Source organism: Thamnophis sirtalis, unplaced genomic scaffold, assembly GCF_051295495.1.
Source record: "Thamnophis sirtalis isolate CommonGarterSnake01/CBP01778 unplaced genomic scaffold, rThaSir2_p1.2 scaffold_1, whole genome shotgun sequence".
Lineage (NCBI taxonomy): Eukaryota > Metazoa > Chordata > Lepidosauria > Squamata > Natricidae > Thamnophis > Thamnophis sirtalis.
The window spans coordinates 105,716,296-105,735,662 of record NW_028261381.1 but is presented as its reverse complement, the minus strand read 5'-3'; the positions used below and the strand labels follow the sequence as shown (position 1 = coordinate 105,735,662).

Genomic DNA, 19,367 nt, shown 5'->3' with positions numbered 1-19,367 from the left:
AAGGTATGTAAAGGACTTTGAGCAATTATAGAAGAACTCAAGAAATAGTAATGTACATCTTGAAAACATGCATTGCTAGTTATATTTCTGTGGGCTAAGTTTTAAAAATCTTTTAACAGTGGGATCTGATAGTTGCTAATCATCTATTTCCTAGAATCTTAGTTTATCCCATCTTTCTTCAACAATATCTAGAGTTCCCAAACTAGTAAGATCATTGCTGAGAATTCTGTCCATATATCTAAAGAATTCCCAGATTGCTGAGGCTGATTTTTACTGGAATGAATCTTTTTGCTCCAATTTTGCCTGTTAAAGCCAAACAACTTGTGCTGAACACATACAAAAAGGGAGAGAGAATCCCGTTGTTAAACTGCAGTAAGCTGAATCATGAATTATTTGCTCACCACCTGGTATTAAACTTTGAAACTGCTATCATCCAACCATCATGCTGCCCTACTCTCTCTCATTATTCTTGTTACCCAATTGCCACTATAGCTTTTTGTTCCTAAATTTCACCAGTTGCAAAATTAGATTGCTGCAGGACTCCGGGAACAATGAAGTACAGAAAATCTCTTATGTATTTCAAGATCTCCTGTGAGGATATTTCATGTTTCTTTCTGTTCATTGTTTTTCCCAACTAAGCAATGTATGTAGCTGCAGGTGAACAGTATTGAAAGATCAGCTGAATGTTGTACAATCAAAGGTGCATAGAGATGTGGCAACTTGGCCTACATACTTCAGTGTGTGTACATATAATGGCCACTAATTCTTTGCTGGGAGAGTTTGCATCTTGGTGCATTCATTAAATTAGTTCAAGGAAAATGGGGTTCTTTGGAGTCTGGATCAAACCATCTAATAAAAATATATATCCGTACTGGGTATAATTATCTGTCTTTGAATATACAAACATTGTTATGTAACAAAGTATTTTGAAATCTGGTCACAAAAATCTTGAATTCTTTATCTTCTACATAGTCTCTTCATCTGGATGGAATAAGCATTGTATAATTTTCTGCATATTTCACACACACAGTTTTAAAAATGATGTATTCTGCACAGAGAACCATATTCTAGTGTTGACTGTTGCAATGAGGTCGATACAGCATTCTGAGTTGTATCTGCTACTTTTTTTAATGAATCAAAAGCCACTCTTTCCCAGGTTCTCAGATGACACTAATGTGCATATTTGAATGAGATTCAGTTGACTCAGTCAACCTTTCTTAAATTGCCTCGCAGGCAGGTTAGTTTGCAGTTTGTAAGCCAACATGGTTCAGTACGAGTAGACGTAAGATCAGATTGGAAAAAGTTGGCCTGGTGGGTCTTCCAAAGCTGTCTCTGTAAAAGCAAAGTTTTCCTAAGGTTCTCTTTTTTCTATTGTGCATATTTTAAATTTCTTTGTATTTCTTGGTAGCATCCCTGAATTTTTCCTCCTATGGCTTTATCAACATTTGACAAATTTCTCTCCAGCCTTGTTACTTTTGGCTGTCGGTCAATACAAACTGCCCACATCCAAAGCTAATTCAGAACTCTGAACAACAGTAGCATTTAAGTTTTGGGATTCTGCCAGGAGACTAGCAATCTAATTCCAGTGTCAATAGTTGCTTTGGAGTTGGCTCTTCCTACTTGAGATTAGACTTTTGGACAACCTAAAAATAATACAGTACCTACATCAATGTCCCAAGAGTCTGACTGAGCTTTGTTTTCCAATAACATGGAATACCAATTGCCTTTGGCTCAACGGAAGAGGTAGACGGGGGAGTGAGAGAGAAGGGCCGCCCTTTGATTGCTGATGTGGAGCAGAAGGCTTTATTTTTACTTCCTGAGTTGAAGAACGGAAATCTTGGCACATAAGCGTAACACTAAATTGGTTTCCGTAGAGTTTGTTTAATGGTGTGTCTAATGCAGCCTTCCCCAACTTGGTGCCTTGCATTGTGTTTGGGATACAGATTCCAGATGTCACATCTCGGTCAGCCTGGTCAGTGGCCATACTGGTTGGAAATTCTGGGAATTGTAATTTCCACACATCCAGTCAGCAGTTTGTTGGCCAAAGCTGGACTAGTGACAAATGAGAATGGATGTAAGGATAGAGAGGCAGAAAATTACATTGTCACATTTGGAACCAACTGAAAAATATCTTGTTTTAGTATCTAGCTGTATTCTGGAGTCAGACTAAATCAACAAGTGAAGTTAAGCAATAATACTCACTGATGTGTATGAGCCAATTGATGATTTATTGCCTCAGACCTTGTTGTTGTTAGTTGCTAAGTTGTGTCTGACCCATTGTGACCCCATTGATAATGTTCTTCCAGGCCTTCCTGTCCTCTACAGTCCATTGGAGTCCATTTAAGCTCACGCCTACTGCTTCGGTGACTTCAGCCAGCCACCTCATTCTCTGTCATCCCCTTCTTCTTTTGCCCTCAATCTTTCCCAGCATTAGACTCTTCTCCAGTGAGTCCTTCCTTCTCATTAGGTGGCCAAAGTATTGAGTTTCATCTTCAGAATCTGGCCTTCTAAAGAGCAGTCAGGGTTGAGCTCCTCTAGGACTGACCTGTTTGAATGCATATAGTATTCTGTTCTGGTCCCCCTGGACTTTTGGACTCCAGCAATAGAGATGGGAATGCCAAGGATACAGGCACCCAGAACAGAATGGAAAATCCAAGCTTCCTGGGCTTCTGTGGTTCCTGTTTTAAGACCAAGCGGGGCCTGGGCAAACACCAATCACACTGAGTGTGTAGTTGCCCTACCCAAACCTAAGAAGTAATCAAGCACAAAATAAACCCAGATAATTTCTAGTAGAGAGTTGGTGAAATAATTTGTTTTCTCCCTGGCCTCTTATTTTGGCTTTCAGTTAAAATCATAGTCTTTTTAACTCCTAACTTACAGATAAAATCTTAGTACTAAATATCAGAATTGATTACAAGCTGGTGAATTAACCAGATCTTGGGAAGAATTATGGATGGTTTTTGTTCTTAAGAAACTGAGGAAATTCCTTTTCAGTAGAGAAGGCTTGAAGCACAAGAATAGCAAGAGTAAAACATAACAGTTCATGAACCTCTCTGGAAGTACGCAAGATGCGGGTGGGCTGTGCAGGGTCAAACTTTCCTGCTTGGATCGCTACGCTGTTGTAACTTCACCACTGAACGTCTTGTTTTGCTTCTGGCAACACTACTGGAAATGTCTAGCCCCATATGAACCCATAAACAGTATTTATCAAATGGTTTCCCCTCATCCCGTAAAATAATGGCCGAGGTTTCTTTTACTTTCAAGTCTGAATTTATTTCAGTTTTCTGGTAAGCAGTGGGGGATCCATGATGACATTGTGGTTGTGTGGTACTCCTTACTTGATGAGCTTGGCCTGGTTCTGACACAGTCAGTTCAGCCTGGCAGTTAATAAGTTTTCCTATTTTGCTCATGCTTTGAGAGAAACCTAATACTATATGTGCTTTTGTTACATGTTTTTTTAAAAAACTATCTTTCTCCCAAGAGAGCTGCATTTATCTTGTGGTTCTGCTTTTGAAGCTTCTCTGTTTGGGCATTGCAGAATAGAGGTTTCTACCTCATTCTTGCCACAAAGCCACATTTACCATCCTCTCTCTCTCCAGAGACCTTCTTTTGCAAAAGCTAAGCTGCTGTGGCTTGCTTTCCCAGCCTCTGGTGGAACATCAAGTAGCGACAAGGAAGCTGTCTTGCGTAGATACTCCACATCTATTAACAAGGAAAAGATTACACCAAAATAACTCATTTGCTGACACTTTCACATAATGTTTCTCATATTGGTGCCATTCTAATACGTCGGGCTGCAACTGCTTCCCTCCCAAATCATTAGCTGGGGAAGCTGAAGATGATGGGGTTGTGGTCCACAATATTTGGAATGTGTCACTTTGGGGGAAATCTGCTGTAGCAGAAGAGTTGTGGTTGAAATTCTGCAAATCACAGTCCTGAAAAGAGTCGGATTACAACCCTCAAAAATCTGATATGGAAACAAGCTCTTATTTCCTTCCCATGCTCTAGGGCTGGAAAATTATATCCCTATTAGTGAATTGAATTCTTAGCCTAGTAACACAGAAAAGGGGTTGATATAAATATATATTTAACATATTGTGTGATGGTAGCTTAGGAGCATAAGTAGAGAGAGGAAGGAATGTTGAGCATTCCACACTGCTAAATTGCTAACACTGCAAACCCATTGGCCTCTGGATATATAACAGGGACCAGATCCTTTAGTATGAATTAATTCTAGACAGAGCTAATCGGTTTGAAAATTGGTTAGTAATGGTGAGAGACAGAAGACTAAAATTTATAGAATGTTACCAAGCACAGGAGTAAGTGAGATCAGTCATGAATTGCTTGTAAGTGAGATCAGTCATGAATTGCTTGGTTTAGAGTAGATTCCCGGAGAAATGGTAGCAGTTTTCAAATCTTTGTCTTTGGAGGGTCATTAAATGGTCCAGATTTTGAAAATTCTGTACAAACTCATAATGTTCATAACATCAATTTCATGCAGGTAAGGAAAAAATGAAAGTGGGTGAATGGTTTCCCTTTGAATTTGAGATTGAAAGTTCTTTTTGACCATCTGTCTCCACTCAGATGGATTGTTGCTGCCTTGCCTGCAGTGCAGCTCTGCCCCATATATTTATGCATGTCATGGTGTGTATACAAAAGGGGTAGAGCTTATGGTACAAAACTGCTTTTGACATTTTTCTACGGACATCTTTCGCCCAATTTGTTTCCAGTCCTTAAGCTGCAGAACCTCTATGTAAAGGGGCCAAGACTTATCGTATTTTTTGGATTATAAGACGCACCGGAGTATAAGATGTGCCATGATTTTGAAGAGGTAAATTTTTTTTAAAAAGTTTTTGCACTCTGCAGGCCTACCAAACTCTTCTGCATGCCTCGTTTTTTGCAAAAAAGGGGAGGCATGCTTTGGGAGGCTCTTAGAGTGCTCCTGGGGGCTAGGAGGGCAAAAACGAACAAAAAAACAGCTGATTTTTCACAAAATGGCCTGGTTTTTGCACAAAAAAGGGCATGTAGAGGCTTTGGGAGGCTTGTAGAGTGCTCCTGGGGGCTTGGGAGCCAAAAACGGCCTGTTTTTTGCTCCTTTTTTGGCCCTCCTAGCCTCAGGAGCACTTTGCAAGCCTCCCAAATGTTCTGCATGTCCATTTTTGCAAAGGGCTTTCAGGAGACCAAAAATGATGTATTCAGTTTATAGGATGCACCCAGATTTTCAGCCTCTTTTTTCAGCCTCTTATACTCCAAAAAATATGGTAATTCTAACATCAGTGATATGGATCATGTCCATTCATTCAGTTGGAGACAAAAGGGTTCTTTTTCAATAATTTCTGGTTGATTTAAGGAAAGACCATTGCATATTTTCTGGAATTTTTAGCAAGAGGCTAATATATATATTTGCATAAAATATTACCATGAATTCTGCATGTTGCTCATTAAGTGCCATTCAGAAACATACATTCTATGAAATAAAAATCAATGTCAAGTTATTATAGTTCATTGACATCTACTTCCCTATATTTGTATTTGTATTTGTCTAATACATTTAAAAGCCAAGTCACCTTGAGACAATAATGATAAATTTCATAGATCAATTATTGACTGTGCAAGTCAAATACATTTTTTCCTGTTCTTAGTGTCCTGCTATTTGTTTTATTTCAATGATCCTGAATATTTTGGAAAAGGGAGAAAAGCTTTCATCTATAATATTCCCTGAGTGATGTCTTAATTATTAAAAGGGATACACAAACAATGAACTAAGAGTGATGTGGATAATTTTTATATATTGATTTAATAGATGAACAAAAGAGGCTTATTGAGAATCTCATAAGAAGGCACAAATCAAATGAAAAGAAATCAAGTTCTAATATATTTTTTGAAATGGACTAAAAATTAAGATTGTTAGAAGCAAAAGGAAAGAACATAAAGTTGGTTCATTTGACCATGGGTTAAATACAGTAGTGGGTTGCAGGCGGTACACCCCAGTATGGGTGTACCGGTGCCTGCCTGGAGCACCTGGTACCATTCCGATACGGTGCTTCAGAGGGCCCAGCTGTCTACCCGAGTTCCTTACCTGTATTTGAGCTCTTTGGTGCTTCCGCGCACATGCACAGAGAACACAGCACCTGCGCGACACTCCGCCAAGCAGCTGGAGTGTTGCGGAGGCTCGCAGAGGCATCACAAGTGGTAAGGATGCATGCGCGCGCTGCGCGTGTTCATATGGTGGGCACCAGGGCCTCTTGCACCGTACCGTTTGCACCAGGATCTGGAACCCACCACTGGTTAAATAGATATATTATTATCTCTGGTAACACTTAATGGACTTTAGCTGACGCCAGGACTGAAATGTCAAAGTTTTATGAATATATTTATAGATAAAGGATAAGGATATGGGAAGAACAGATCATATGTTGTATTTTTAAAGATGATATTACAAAAATTGTTTATATTTGTGATGAAAGTAACACGTCTCATCTATATTTATATATCTATATCATCTATAGATATATAAAAGAACACATTTATATTACTATATTCTTGCTTTTCTTTCTCTTTTTTCCTTTTTCCTTTTTCTTTTCAGCACCTTCTATTCTTTCTTTTTATTTCTTTTTAGTTTGTATTAGTTTTTACTGTTGTAATCACAATCTTTAATACAATTACTATTAAAATGCCTTTTCCATATTTTGATCATTTTATATATTTTCAGCATTCGTCATTCATTGTTTGAATGAGCTAAAAAGCCCCAAATTTCATAGGGGGCCTCTGCCTTGGGAAATACTGATTTTAAAATATATTCTAATACATAGCTAAAAGATTAGCATAAAATACTATCTCAAGATTAAATGTATTGGCTTCTTTTTCCCTACTGGAGAGTTAGCTTGCAATGTGACATTTTGAGACTACATTTAAGATGAAATTTTAGAACATACTCATATACATTTCTAATATCAGGAAATGAATGATCAAGAACAGGAAGCATAGGATCTTTGCCACCTGGAATTCTATATGCTGCCAATAGCAAATTGAGCAATGAGGTTGAATTTGACCTCTGTGAATTTGGACAGATTTAATAGTTATGATATATTAGACTAAGGGGATGGATTGCAGCTAATGCCTTGGAAGTATCAGATTGTTGTGGCTTCAAGTAAGGAGATACTGAATACCATCAAGGACTCTTTTGAAATGCACAGGATGCTCAGTAGCTGTTATGGTAATTAAAATTGACATGAAGGTGTTGCCTGTCCAGTCACCAATTATTAAAAAGTCCAAGTTTCATCAACTGAACAGTCTAGCAAACCAGATGGCTATGTGTAATTTAGGACTTAAAACTAGGATTTTTCCCTAAATTATCTTTATAGGTCCTGATTGTGAATATAATTTAAAAGCATGGTGCTATTACAGGTAAACAATTTTTCCAGGAACATGGTCTAGAGATGATATGAACAATTATGCTACATTGGGGGGGGGGGGTTAAATACATTGTGAGTAGAATATCAAGAGGTGTTTTACCAATAAATATAGGAAAGAATAGGAAGGTGCCATGGCTCAGCAGTTAAAAACTGGAAAGGTGACAACCCAGGTTCGGGACGCAACACCACACAACAAGGTGAGCTCCTGCTACTTACTCCAGCTCCTACCTACCTAGCAGTTTCAAAAGCGTGCAAATGCAAGTAGATAAATAGGTATCCTTTGGTGGCAAAATAACAGCATTCCATGAGTATATAGTCATGCCCACCACATGACCACAGAAATGACTTCAGACAATGCTGGTCCCTTGGCGAAGAAATGTCGGGCATGACTGGACAGGTGAAACCTGTACCTTTACCTTTATAGGAAAGAATGATGCTTGGTTGGGCATTAAAAACTAGAAACTGACAATACTAGGAGTTCTGGAAGACAGGTGATAAGAACAATATCTGCTATCTGACAGAGAAGGTAAACAGACAGTTGTCAGTTTGAGATACTAGCAGTTATTCTGGGAGAAGTATCTGCAAATCAGTTAATACAGGATCCTGCAGCTCAGTTTCTCTTGAAGTAATCTTGTAACTTTACCTTAAGTACTTTGCTTATTTTGCAATTTCATGGGCCTTTGTTGATTTATATATAAGGCGTGAAACCTATTATTTTCAGTATGAATTCTCTACAGTGTTTCCCTTAACAAAATAAATGTGATACTTAATACTTCACTCTAGATCGTCAAAGGCAAGATCTTTTCTCTTCCTCCTAAAATACAGGTGGGCAGGAAATAGATCACTTCTGAAAATTTGAAGTATAAATAGCAATGGTTTTGGTTCTTAGTTGCTTGTCTACAAAACAACAAATAAGACACATTGTTGAAAACTTTCAGAATTTTTCAATGGCGAATGATTTCAGTATTTGCAATATTTGCTTTCAAGGCACATTTCTCCATTTGTCTGTTGCATTGTTCATGGCTTTTTGAGAACGAAAAGGAGACTTGTCAATGTCAAAATTTTCTGTGTAAACCTCAATATTTTTACACAAAAGTGTGTGGAAGGTTCTAGCAAGCCATTAGGGAAGCAATTAATCTGTATTTAGAATTAACTCAGTCTTTTTTTTTAGAATCACACATGCCAGTTAGACATCAATATATCAGTATAAGGTTTTATGAATGACACAAATTTGCTAATTAGCTAAATTTGGAAGAAGCTTAACCTTAAACAACATTTGGCTCCAAAGCACCAGAGAGCAACCTGGAATTAAGGAGAAACTTCCTAACAGTGAGCACAATTAACCAATGGAACAGCTTGCCTTCAGAAGTTGTAGGTGCTTCATCACTGGAGGTTTTTAAGAAGAGACTGGGCAATCACTTGCATGAAATGGTATAGGATCATGATGGCGAACCTATGGCACGCATGCCACAGGTGGCACACAGAGCCCTCTCTGTGGGCACGCCAGCCGTTGCTGCAGCCCAGCTCTACTGTGTGTGTGTGTGTGTGTGTGTGTGTGTGTGTGTCTGTGTGCCTCCCGCCATCCAGCTGGTCTTCTGATCTCTGCAGCGCATTCACGGGGTGGGGCCTTCCCCAATCTCCGCAGGTTCCCCCCCCAGCACGCCCTACCTTTCTACTCAATTTCTGTCACCTACACCAACCTGGAAGACAAAACGGGACATGGGAGTGCCATATGCGGCCCCTCTGCACCTTGTTTTGGGCCTGGAAAGCCTCATATACCAACTTGGAAGCCAAAACGGGGGGCAAGGGGGCCAGGGCACATGTGTGGGGGACACGCATGCACAGGATTGGGGCATTCATTCTTTGGGCACTCAGCACCAAAAAGGTTAATCATCGCTGGTATAGGATCTCCTACCTGAGCAAGGGGCTAGACTAGAAGACCTGCAAGGTCCCTTCCAGGTCTATTGTGATTGATTGATATTCATTTTGTCATGGAATATCTCAGAAAGTGTGAGTTAAAACATTTAGCCCTCTTCCTCCATATATATTTTAATCACAGGCCATTTCCCAGAGCTATTACTATGAAACACTGTATAGGTGTTGTGTTCCATCTATGTGTTGTGTTGCTCTGCAAAGCTTTCACTGTGCTTGCAGCCAAAGGATTGAATCTGATATGAATTCTGCCACTTCTGCTAGATGGTCTCTGTAAGTGAGCCTTGTTTTTTCCACAATAGTATGTATGAATGCAAAGTGACTTTCTCAGTTTCTGTCTGAAGAATTCTCTATTTAAACAACGGGTCAACAAATCCCTCCATTAAAACAGGATTAACTGTACTTTCTTTCACTGAAGAATTGCCACTTGAGGATCGAATCAGTTTCTTAAGAGAGAAGTGGAGAAATAGTTGCTATTTGGCAGTTCTCCAAAGCAAGTAGCACCCCCACTGCTTTGTAATCAATGTTTCTTCACTGTAGGGGCAATTGATTAATCATGCAATTGGAGACTCTGGCAAGGGGAGGGGGGAAAGTAAAAAACAAAACAAAAAATCCCCTGGTCTTCCTATAAAACAATGCTTGGAAAAAAGTAGGAGTGAGTAGAAGATCGGTCAGAGCAGATTTCTGGGTATTTGCATTATATTGTAGGTGTTTCTCCCTCCTAATTATCTCATTGTAGAACCAACTCAGCAGCTTTGCTGAAAAAGAATACTTGTGGGAAAAACCAAGAACATACAGTATTTGTGTGTGAAAGGATTTGTGAGATTGGTTCTGGGGGGGTAACCACGCATTTCTGGGCTGAGCGTGTGTTTTTGCAGCGCCTTGTTTTTAATGCTTAACATTTGTCCCACAAATTTGAGCTCCTAGTTTTGCAGCCTGCTAAGAGGTTGGAAGGATTTGGGATTCCCTCTTTCTCTCTCATGGAATTTAGCAAGGCATCTAAGTCAGTGATGGGATTCAATTGTTTTTACTACCGGTTCTGTGGGTATGGCTTTGTGGAGATGGCAGGGGAAGGATATTTCAAAATCCCCATTCCCTCCCCACTCCTGGGGGAAGGTTACTGCAAAATCCCCATTCTCTCCCCAACTCAGTAACCTGCTTTCCAGCTCCGTTCTCCTGTTGTGAGCAACAATAGAAGATCGGCTGGGAGGCAGCGAGGGCAGGGCCAGGCTATTTGCTGGTTCTCCGAATGACTCAAAATTTCCGCTACCGGTTCTCCAGAACCTGTCAGAACTGGTTGAATCCCACCACTGATCTAAGTGCATCTTGAAAGCCTGAAGTTTTGGGCCTGCCGCTACTCTTAGAAAGGGAAATCATTCATAACCATTCCTTATTGTCCTGTCTTTTGCCAATTTGCAAGTTTCTCAGCAAAAGAAGAAATCCAGTGGCTATTTCCGATTTGGAATCGGAAGCATCATTAATAGCACCAGGACCATTCTGATCAGGGGTGGGTTTCTCGCCCCGTTCCAACCGGTTCGGTTGGAACGGGGCCGGCGGCGTCCTCGTGCACGCGTGCGGTGCACGCATGTGTACTAGCGTCTGCGCGACGCTCCAGCTGCTCCTGGAGGATTGCGCAGGCGCTGTATGCATCCTGCGCATGCGTGGAAGCGCAGAACTTGTCAAAACCAGGTAAGGACTGCGGGCAGGCAGGCAGGCCCTTCGCCGTTCCCGGAAGTTACTTACTTCCGGGTTCGCCGACCAACCGGTTCGCAGGGACCGCCGCGAACTGGTTGAAACCCACCCCTGATTCTGATACAATGAGGAGAAGTGTATATTTTCTTCTCTAAATAACTGCTTTGCTTGCCAGTAGTCAGGTGCCCTGACTTCCAAAGCATTTCCGGATCTTTCGGCTGATTGGGGTTGGAATGCAAGGTGGAGACAGAGTCATATTCATGGGCATGAATCCTCCTCTGGATTTCTGAAACCCTTTGAATTGTGCAAAAACACATGTGCCGTTTTTAGAGGTAGGGTTCACTTGAAAGGAATTTGGCTTTTCTCAAATGTGCTACCTTCTTTCTCCCTTCTTTTCTCCCATAAAATGGCTAATATCATCAAGAAATGCTATTTCATGCTCTCTGCTACTACAGAGAAAATATTATTGTATTTTTGTGAGCCAATGTGAGATTATTAAAAACCCCAGAAATGTAAGGAAATGACACACACTGAGCACTATTTGTTTATGAAATAGAAATAAAGTGACGTTACACAATGAATTTGAACACATTGTCATCTGTCCCCCTGTTGTGTATTCTTTCATTTAGCTATTGTTATTAATAACTTTGTTTAACTGGCATTTTTTTTCTGCCCCAAAGCTGTAAGGATAATTGAAAACATATTTTTAAAATGTCTTGTTAGAACACATATTATTACCATAGATTGCAAACATTGCTATGCAACATATCATAATTAAAGATGGAGTTTTTTCTTGTGCACGCTGACATGGTAAAGTTAACCAAATGATATATTGTATCATATTGAAATTCCTCATAAATTAAAAATAGCATTTGGATCTGTTATGATTTTTCTATATTTCTCATTTGTCCAATTTTAACTACAATTTGTCCCTGGTTTCCATCTTTTGATGGAAGGTTTGCCGTGCCAATGCACACACATTTCTATCTAACATGCATGTCTATTTATGCACATAAATTTGCCAACTATTCACATCTCTGCAACGTATTTCCTAAAAAATGAATTTTTGCCTACTTTGAAGAATATACATATTTTTCCACACTTTGTAATTTTTGTCAGACCAGAAATAGTCAGAAGATATAATTTTCATAGGATAACTCATTTTTAATTCATTCATCTGTCTGAACATAGGAAATCAATTATACCACCTATTTATTTAGTACAGTTGATATATTTCCTCATAATATGCACACACAAAGATTCAGTTTGGTTGTGTTTAGTAGTTGTATCCAGTTCAGTGGTGGGCTCCTACTGGTTGGGACCGGTTTGGCCGAACTGGTAGTGGTTTGATGGCCTGGGTCTCTGGAAATGGCAGCGACTCAGGCCTGCCACGAACCCGAACCGGTTCTCTGGGTGGCGCCATAGGCATTGTTTTTCGCTTCTGCGCATGCGCAGAACAATTTTAATTGCACTGCGCATTGCACACAGTGCACATGAAGTGCATGCACGCATACGCAGCACGCACACAAACGAACCAGCAGTAGTGCTTGCTGGAACCAACCCCTGATCCAGTTAGCTGTGGAATAATAGATTGTGTGATATAAATTGGAAAATACTTTGCAAGATGACCTGATATGAATGCTTTTTTGTATCCTTATCTTTCTAGACTCTTCTCTAAGATAATGCTGATTATTTCTGTCCCGCAGGTGCAGCTGGCAGCAGCTCTAAATGTTCCTGTGGCCGCAACCACTTTACCTGTGCTGTTAGTGCTTTTGGCGAATGCACTTGTATCCCTGCTCTGTGGCAGTGTGATGGTGACAACGACTGTGGGGACCATAGTGATGAAGATGGTTGTAGTAAGAAAATAATCCATAATTAGGAGGGAGGGATTGAGGCTGAAGAAGTTTTATATGTGTTTTTTATGCTTTTGTATTTGGTTCTTTTAAAAAAGCATATGCCTTGTTTTTTTCCTAAAGGGTCACTTTAAGACTATTATTAGAATCCGGAAGACCAAATGCATGTTGCTAAATTATGAAATGCTGAAACCTGATCTCTCTCCAACCACTTGTCTTTGACCTTCTTGGAAACTAGTGGATGCGGGTTTTTGTTACATTATGCTTTGTGCTCCTTGGATACAGCAAAATCGAGTTTTGCATTTTGTGTTTATTTTATGACCTAACAGGGACGCAACTTCCACTATCACATCATTATAAAAGACATGTAAATGGTGGCTTTTAACTCTGGACTGTTATGCATTTTGAGATCACCACTCATTGATTGGCAGATGTAGACAAAGTTTATAACTGGTACAGGAAAGTATAAGATAATGGAGATCTTGGAGATTTTTAAAATACACTCATAAGTTGAGAATGAAGAGGTTTAGGAGGGGAGAGAAAGTAGACTGGAGACAGAAGAAGGAAGCAGAGTGAAACATGGTCATAGGAGAGTCAGGAAGGATGTAGTATGTAGTAATCAACAACAAGATAAATTTTACAAAATGCTTAGTACATTGGTACTTTAGATCCTGTATATTACTGGGTGACTGGAATGGCGTCATGGATACCAAGAAAGACAAGAAGGCTCTCCGCTAAAATACCCAAAAGCGAGTGAAATTACCTAAGTCCTTTTTTGATATGATAGAGGATTTTGAATTGAGAGATATCTGGCGAGAAAGGAATGCAGAAGAATATGACTTTACTTTTTTCTCTGATAGACATCAATCCTTTTCTAGGATCGATTTTATACTAACAACCAATGACTTGTTTTCTAGGGTAAAGAAAATGAAGGTATGCTCCAGAGCCTTATCAGATCATAACCCAGTCTGGATGGAGTTGGGGGTGGGGATGCGAGCAAGAAGGTCTTGGAGACTGAATGAAAACTTATTTAGATATGAGAAAAACATTAATAAAGGAAAAAGTTGCTAAAAGAATATTTTGTCTTTAATATGAACAAGGGTACATCTATGGAAATGGTATGGGATGCAAGTAAAGCGTACATGTGAGGAGTTCTGATAAATATGAATAGACTACATAGATGCAAAGAGGGGGAAAAGAGAATTGAACTTGAGAATGAAATTAGAAAGAGAGAGCAGGAGCTAATCTTAAACCCGGGAGACAAAAAGTTTAAAGAAACAATCACATTATTAAAAGAGCAATTTAACATGTTAATGTCAGATCAGGTGGCTACCAATTTGTTATATGCAAAACACAACACTTTCTGTAATGCAAATAAATCTGGTAGATGGTTAGCATATCTGATTAGGAAAAAACAGAAGTCTCGTAACATATTGAAATTACATTTTAAAGGAAAGGAAGTGTATCAACAGGAGGAGATTCAAAAGGTTTTTCATGAATTTTTTATAGGCTTGTATACGAACAATAAAATTCAAAGATTAGATATAGATAGATACTTGGATAAAGAAAAAATATCCATAGTTAAAAACCGGGGGGGGGGGAACATTATGTATGCCATTCTTAGCTGTACAATAAAAAGTTTGAGTTTCAGTTAAAGTTTCTCTTAGGTTAGACTCAGTTCCCACTAGCTACCTAGGTACATCTTAGCAAAAATTACTTGCTATTGCTCTTTGTTAGGATTTAAAATTAAAAAAAAACTTCAGTCCAAATCACAGCCTTGAGATTTCCAGGTTTCTAGGTGGAGTTTAGGAAAGCAGATAAATGAGTGCTTCCCTTAGAGAGTCTCTTTTGGAGTAATTAGAACTTCTGGATCTGACATCTACAAATAAATTATCTACCTGTCCAAGAATGCATAAAAAGTGGCGTATCCCGTTTGCATATAGTTTTTAGTATAATAGCAGTATATACTGTAGGAATAGAAATCCAAGGTGAAAGTGAATCTCACAAGTTTATGTCACTGAAATATCCGATTTCCAAAACGTAATTATTTTTTAAAAATTATATTAGGACTCTGTCAGGGGTCAGTTTCTTTGCATCTCTTAAATATGCAACATCCCTTTGTGAAATACAGGTAGTCCCCTACGTACGACCATAATTGAGCCCAACATTACTGATGCTAAGCAAAACATTTGTTAACTGAATTTGTCCCATTTTACGACCTTTCTTGCCATGGTTGTTAAGTGAATCACAGCAGTTGTTGAGGTAATCACACAGTTGTTAAGTGAAGCTGGTTTTCCCATTGACTTTGTTTATAAGACGGTCGCAAAAGGGGATCATGTGACCCCGGGACACTGCAACCGTCATAAAGGTTGCCAAATGTGAGTCTGAAGCATCTGAAATTTGATCATATGACCATAGGACGCTGCAATGGTCATAAGTATGAAAAATGGTCATAAGTCACTTTTTTTCAGTGCCATTTAACTTTCAACAGTAACTAAATGAACTGTTGTAAATCAAGGACTACCTGCAAAGCCTTTGAGTATCCTTCCCTTCCCACCCCTTTCCTTATCAGTAGTTTGTAAACCTGATGTAAACAAAGAGAGTTGTAAACTTCGGGTCTTTTGCTGTTTTTTAGTGATCTTTTCTTTGGCCTAATTGTTTTTAATAACGGAGGTGAATGCGTTTGCAGTGCTTCGTATTTGATTTAAAGGAATGTCGGAGACAGAAGAATAATGCCGTGTTTGTATCCACATGTTTTCTAAAGCTCCATCCTGGAATCAAATACGAACCATCACAGAGCCCCAAAAACTAAAAGAGGATATTGTACATTTTGAAACAGTTTTTGTTGTTTTCCAAAGGAGCTTTTTTGCAAGAGGCAACAGGACACTCTGGTTTTTCTTTGAAGGCGTTTCGCTTCTCATCCAAGAAGCTTCTTAGATGAGGAGCGAAACGTCTTCAAACATAAACCAGAAAGTCCAGTAGCTTCCTGCAAAAAAGCACCTTTGAGACAACCATGTCCTAGATGCCTGAGAATCTCCATAGTTAGTTTTTGTGATCCTTTTTTTAAAACAAAAATTGAAATAATTATATATAAGGTTTGGGAGAATTGAACATGTCTTGGTCTTAGATAAAGAATAAGGACAGTTGAAGCAGTAGGGCTGTAACGCCCACCTGTTTTGGTGATTTTATTCATTTGTATTGCTTTATGCTATGACTTGTTTGTCCCTCTTTTGTTTACCAGACACAATTGCCTAGGTTCACACGAGCTAGAAATTGGTAGGTTGTGAATTCTACATGCTATCCCTTTCTCCCTCCAAAGAGCCCTACAGAATGGGCTCAGTCTTAGCCGAACATTTTAGCTTTTTAAAAGTGCATTGGAGGTGGGATTTGTTGGAATTTAAGGAGCAAGATTGTGGTCGCTAGCAGTACTTTCAAAGCATTGGGATATATGCTTCACTTCTGTACATGGACACACACACACAAATTTAAGATGATTTTTCCAGGGATTTTTGCGGGTGCGGGGATTACGGAGAAAAAAAATGGGTTTAGCTTTAAAGGGTTTCTGTTTGGTTCCTTTAAAGCCCTAAATGCACCTCTCCAAAAAAAAACCTCCAGGTTTTCCCAGTAGGCTCATATATTTATTTATTTTAAAGATTTATATGGTTGCCCATCTTATACAACTCTGGGTGGCTCACAACAACAATAAAAACCAGTAACTATAAAACAATCATAAAACAGTAAAACAATAAAACAAAAGGCGCATGCCTTCAGCGTTCCCTTGGGATGCCTCTCCGTAAGCATCAGTTGCTTAAAATTGGGAAATTTAGACTAGCATTTTCAGAGCTTCGCCGAAGCTCCATAGCTCCATGCAAATGGAGGAGTCAAGCAGAGAAGCTTTGCAGAGCAGACAATGCTTGAAATAGAAAAGGATACAGAACATCTTGAGGGGAAATCTCATGCTCAGATCAGATTACAGCAAATATACATGAGCATATCAGAATTATCTTTCCCAGAAGGAATACAAAGCAAAAAAAAAGAAACTGAAAGAAGAAATTAAAGTCAAGCGGGTTCCTTGTATCTTCTTCACAATATACCTCTGTGTTTTGCCGACACTTTCCACTCCTCGATCAGCTTGGTTTTCCCTTGTGATGTTTTCTTCCGCTGCTCTGGTTCAAGTTATAGATCAAATTACTGACTGCTTTTTAAGACCAGGGATGGGTGAGTGAAGGTCAGTAAAGAAACAATCCCACTCTTCTATGTTAAAGGTGCTAGGGGAAAACAGCACTTTGAACTTAGAGGAGCAAAAAGAGAGTAAAGAATTACATCAGAAAGAATATGCATAATTATGTATTCAAACAGCTAACCTGATGGAAGGACCATATAGAAGTAAATGAGTGAGGAGGTTCCCAGGCATGAAAAAAGGAAGTATATTGCTGGATATGGAGTTATAGATTTGATGGGATCTCTTAATTTTCATCTCTGGCAGCTCCAACCCAGTTGCCTTCTGTAGTTTTAGTAGAGTCTCTTTAAGTGTTGCTATGTAACAGGGGTGTCAAACTTGATTTCACTGAGGACCACATCAGGGTTGTATTAGACCTTGGGGAGCCGGGTGGGTGTGGCCAGCTCGACGTCACTTGTGTTGCACCCTGCCTATGGTGGCCTGAGCACTCTGCCAGCAGAAACAGGCTCCCAAGCTCCATTTTCGGCTGTGACAGCCTCCTGCAACCTACTGCCAAGAAAAATGGAGTTTGGGAGGGCCACACACAGCCCTCCCAAGCTCTGTTTTCGCTGGCAGAAGCACCATGTGTTGGTCCTTTGTTATTTCCAGGGTGGTCCCGCGGGCCAGATCTAAGCACCCTGCAGGCCAGATCCACTTACCCCAAGCCTTGAGTTTGACACCCCTGCTATATAAGATGCACCTAGCTGTGCTTTCTTTAATGAATCTTGCTTTCTGTTTCTTTTGGTGATTTTTTTTTACAAATCCACATGTAGCTCTTTACTGATCTCAGCCACAAACAAGCACCTCATTTGTGCTTGATCGTGGTTAGGTCTTCTTGCCAGTCTCTTTAAGAAATGCCACTTCCCACTAGAGGGAAACTGCTTTGTATTGGTCTGTCTGCTTTTCTGCAGGTACTGTAGTGGGAGGTAGAGTCCTTCACTGAGGTGGCATCCACCCTTGGTTTACAAATTAAGATTCATTGCTGCACAATAGATTGATAATAGTGACAGCTCCTTGCTTAACCACTTCAAAGGTGGAAATGATAGCATGACAAAGAACAATTAATTAGATGCCTTCATAGGTGAACCAGGAAGCAAGAGGCATGTATATAAAAGTAGGAGGTAGGAAATATTGGGATACTTGGCAGCCTTTATATGTGAGAACTTTTTCAGCAACCAGTCCTCAAAATATCTGGAGTGTCAGTAAACTAGCTTCAAAGTGGAGATTTTGTAAATACGATTTTGGGGTTTCCCCAACAGAAGAAGACAAGAACCATAGTAAACATGAAACAAGCTCAGTCTTGCATGATGGGTGTTGCAAGTAATTCTTTGATGGAATTTCAAGCATCAGTGTTTGCCTAAATTATGAGAAAGTCTTGCCTACCGGACAGACAAGACCTTCCAGAAACTGGAATTAGCACTGGATAGTTTATTAAAAGCAGATTCTCACTGATTGAAGGCATTCGTTATATACATCCCCCAATATAAATGGAGATTCAGTGTCTGGAATAGTACTTGGCAACACTTTCAAGTTAAAGAATACAAATGTTGAAATGAACAACTAACAACAACTACATAAACAGAGGCATAGAATCAAGATCACGTAGAGTATTAATACCACTTTAGAATGCCTTGGTAAGGCCACACTTGGAATACTTCATTCAGTTTTGGTCACCATGATGTAAAAAAGATGTGGAGACTCTAGAAAGAGTGCAGAGAAGAGCAACAGAGATGATTAGGGGACTGGAGACTAAAACATGAAGAACGGTTGCAGGAACTGGGTATGTCTAGTTTAATAGAAAGAAGGACTAGGGGAGACATAGCAAAAGCAATAGCAGTTAGACTTATATACCGCTTCATAGGGCTTTTAGCCCTCTCTAAGCGGTTTACAGAGTCAGCATATTGCCCCCAACAATCCAGGTCCTCATTTTACCCACCTCGGAAGGATGGAAGGCTGAGTCAACCCTGAGCCGGTGAGATTTGAACAGCCGAACTGCAGAACTAGCAGTCAGCTGAAGTAGCCTGCAGTGCTGCATTTAACCACTGCGCCACCTCGGCTCCTTATATACATGATAGCAATGTTCCAATATCTCAGGGGTTGCCACAAGGAAGAGGGAGTCAAACTATTCTCCAAGGCATCTGAGGGTAGAACAAGAAGCAATGGGTGGAAACCAATCAAGGAGAGAAGCAACTTGGAACTAAGGAGAAATTTCCTGACAGTTAGAACAATTAATCAGTGGAACAGCTTGCCTCCAGA

At 39.7% G+C, this 19,367-nt stretch overlaps 1 protein-coding gene across 1 annotated transcript in view; it reads left to right on the top strand.

Annotated features, from left to right (window-relative positions):
* The window catches only part of LRP4 (LDL receptor related protein 4), a 115,943-nt gene that overhangs the window by 35,756 nt on the left and 60,820 nt on the right, over positions 1–19,367 (top strand). Inside the window, exon 2 of the mRNA XM_087720404.1 lies at positions 12,746–12,895. Coding sequence (XP_087576530.1) covers positions 12,746–12,895 — 150 coding nt within the window. The remainder of the gene's footprint in view (positions 1–12,745; positions 12,896–19,367) is intronic.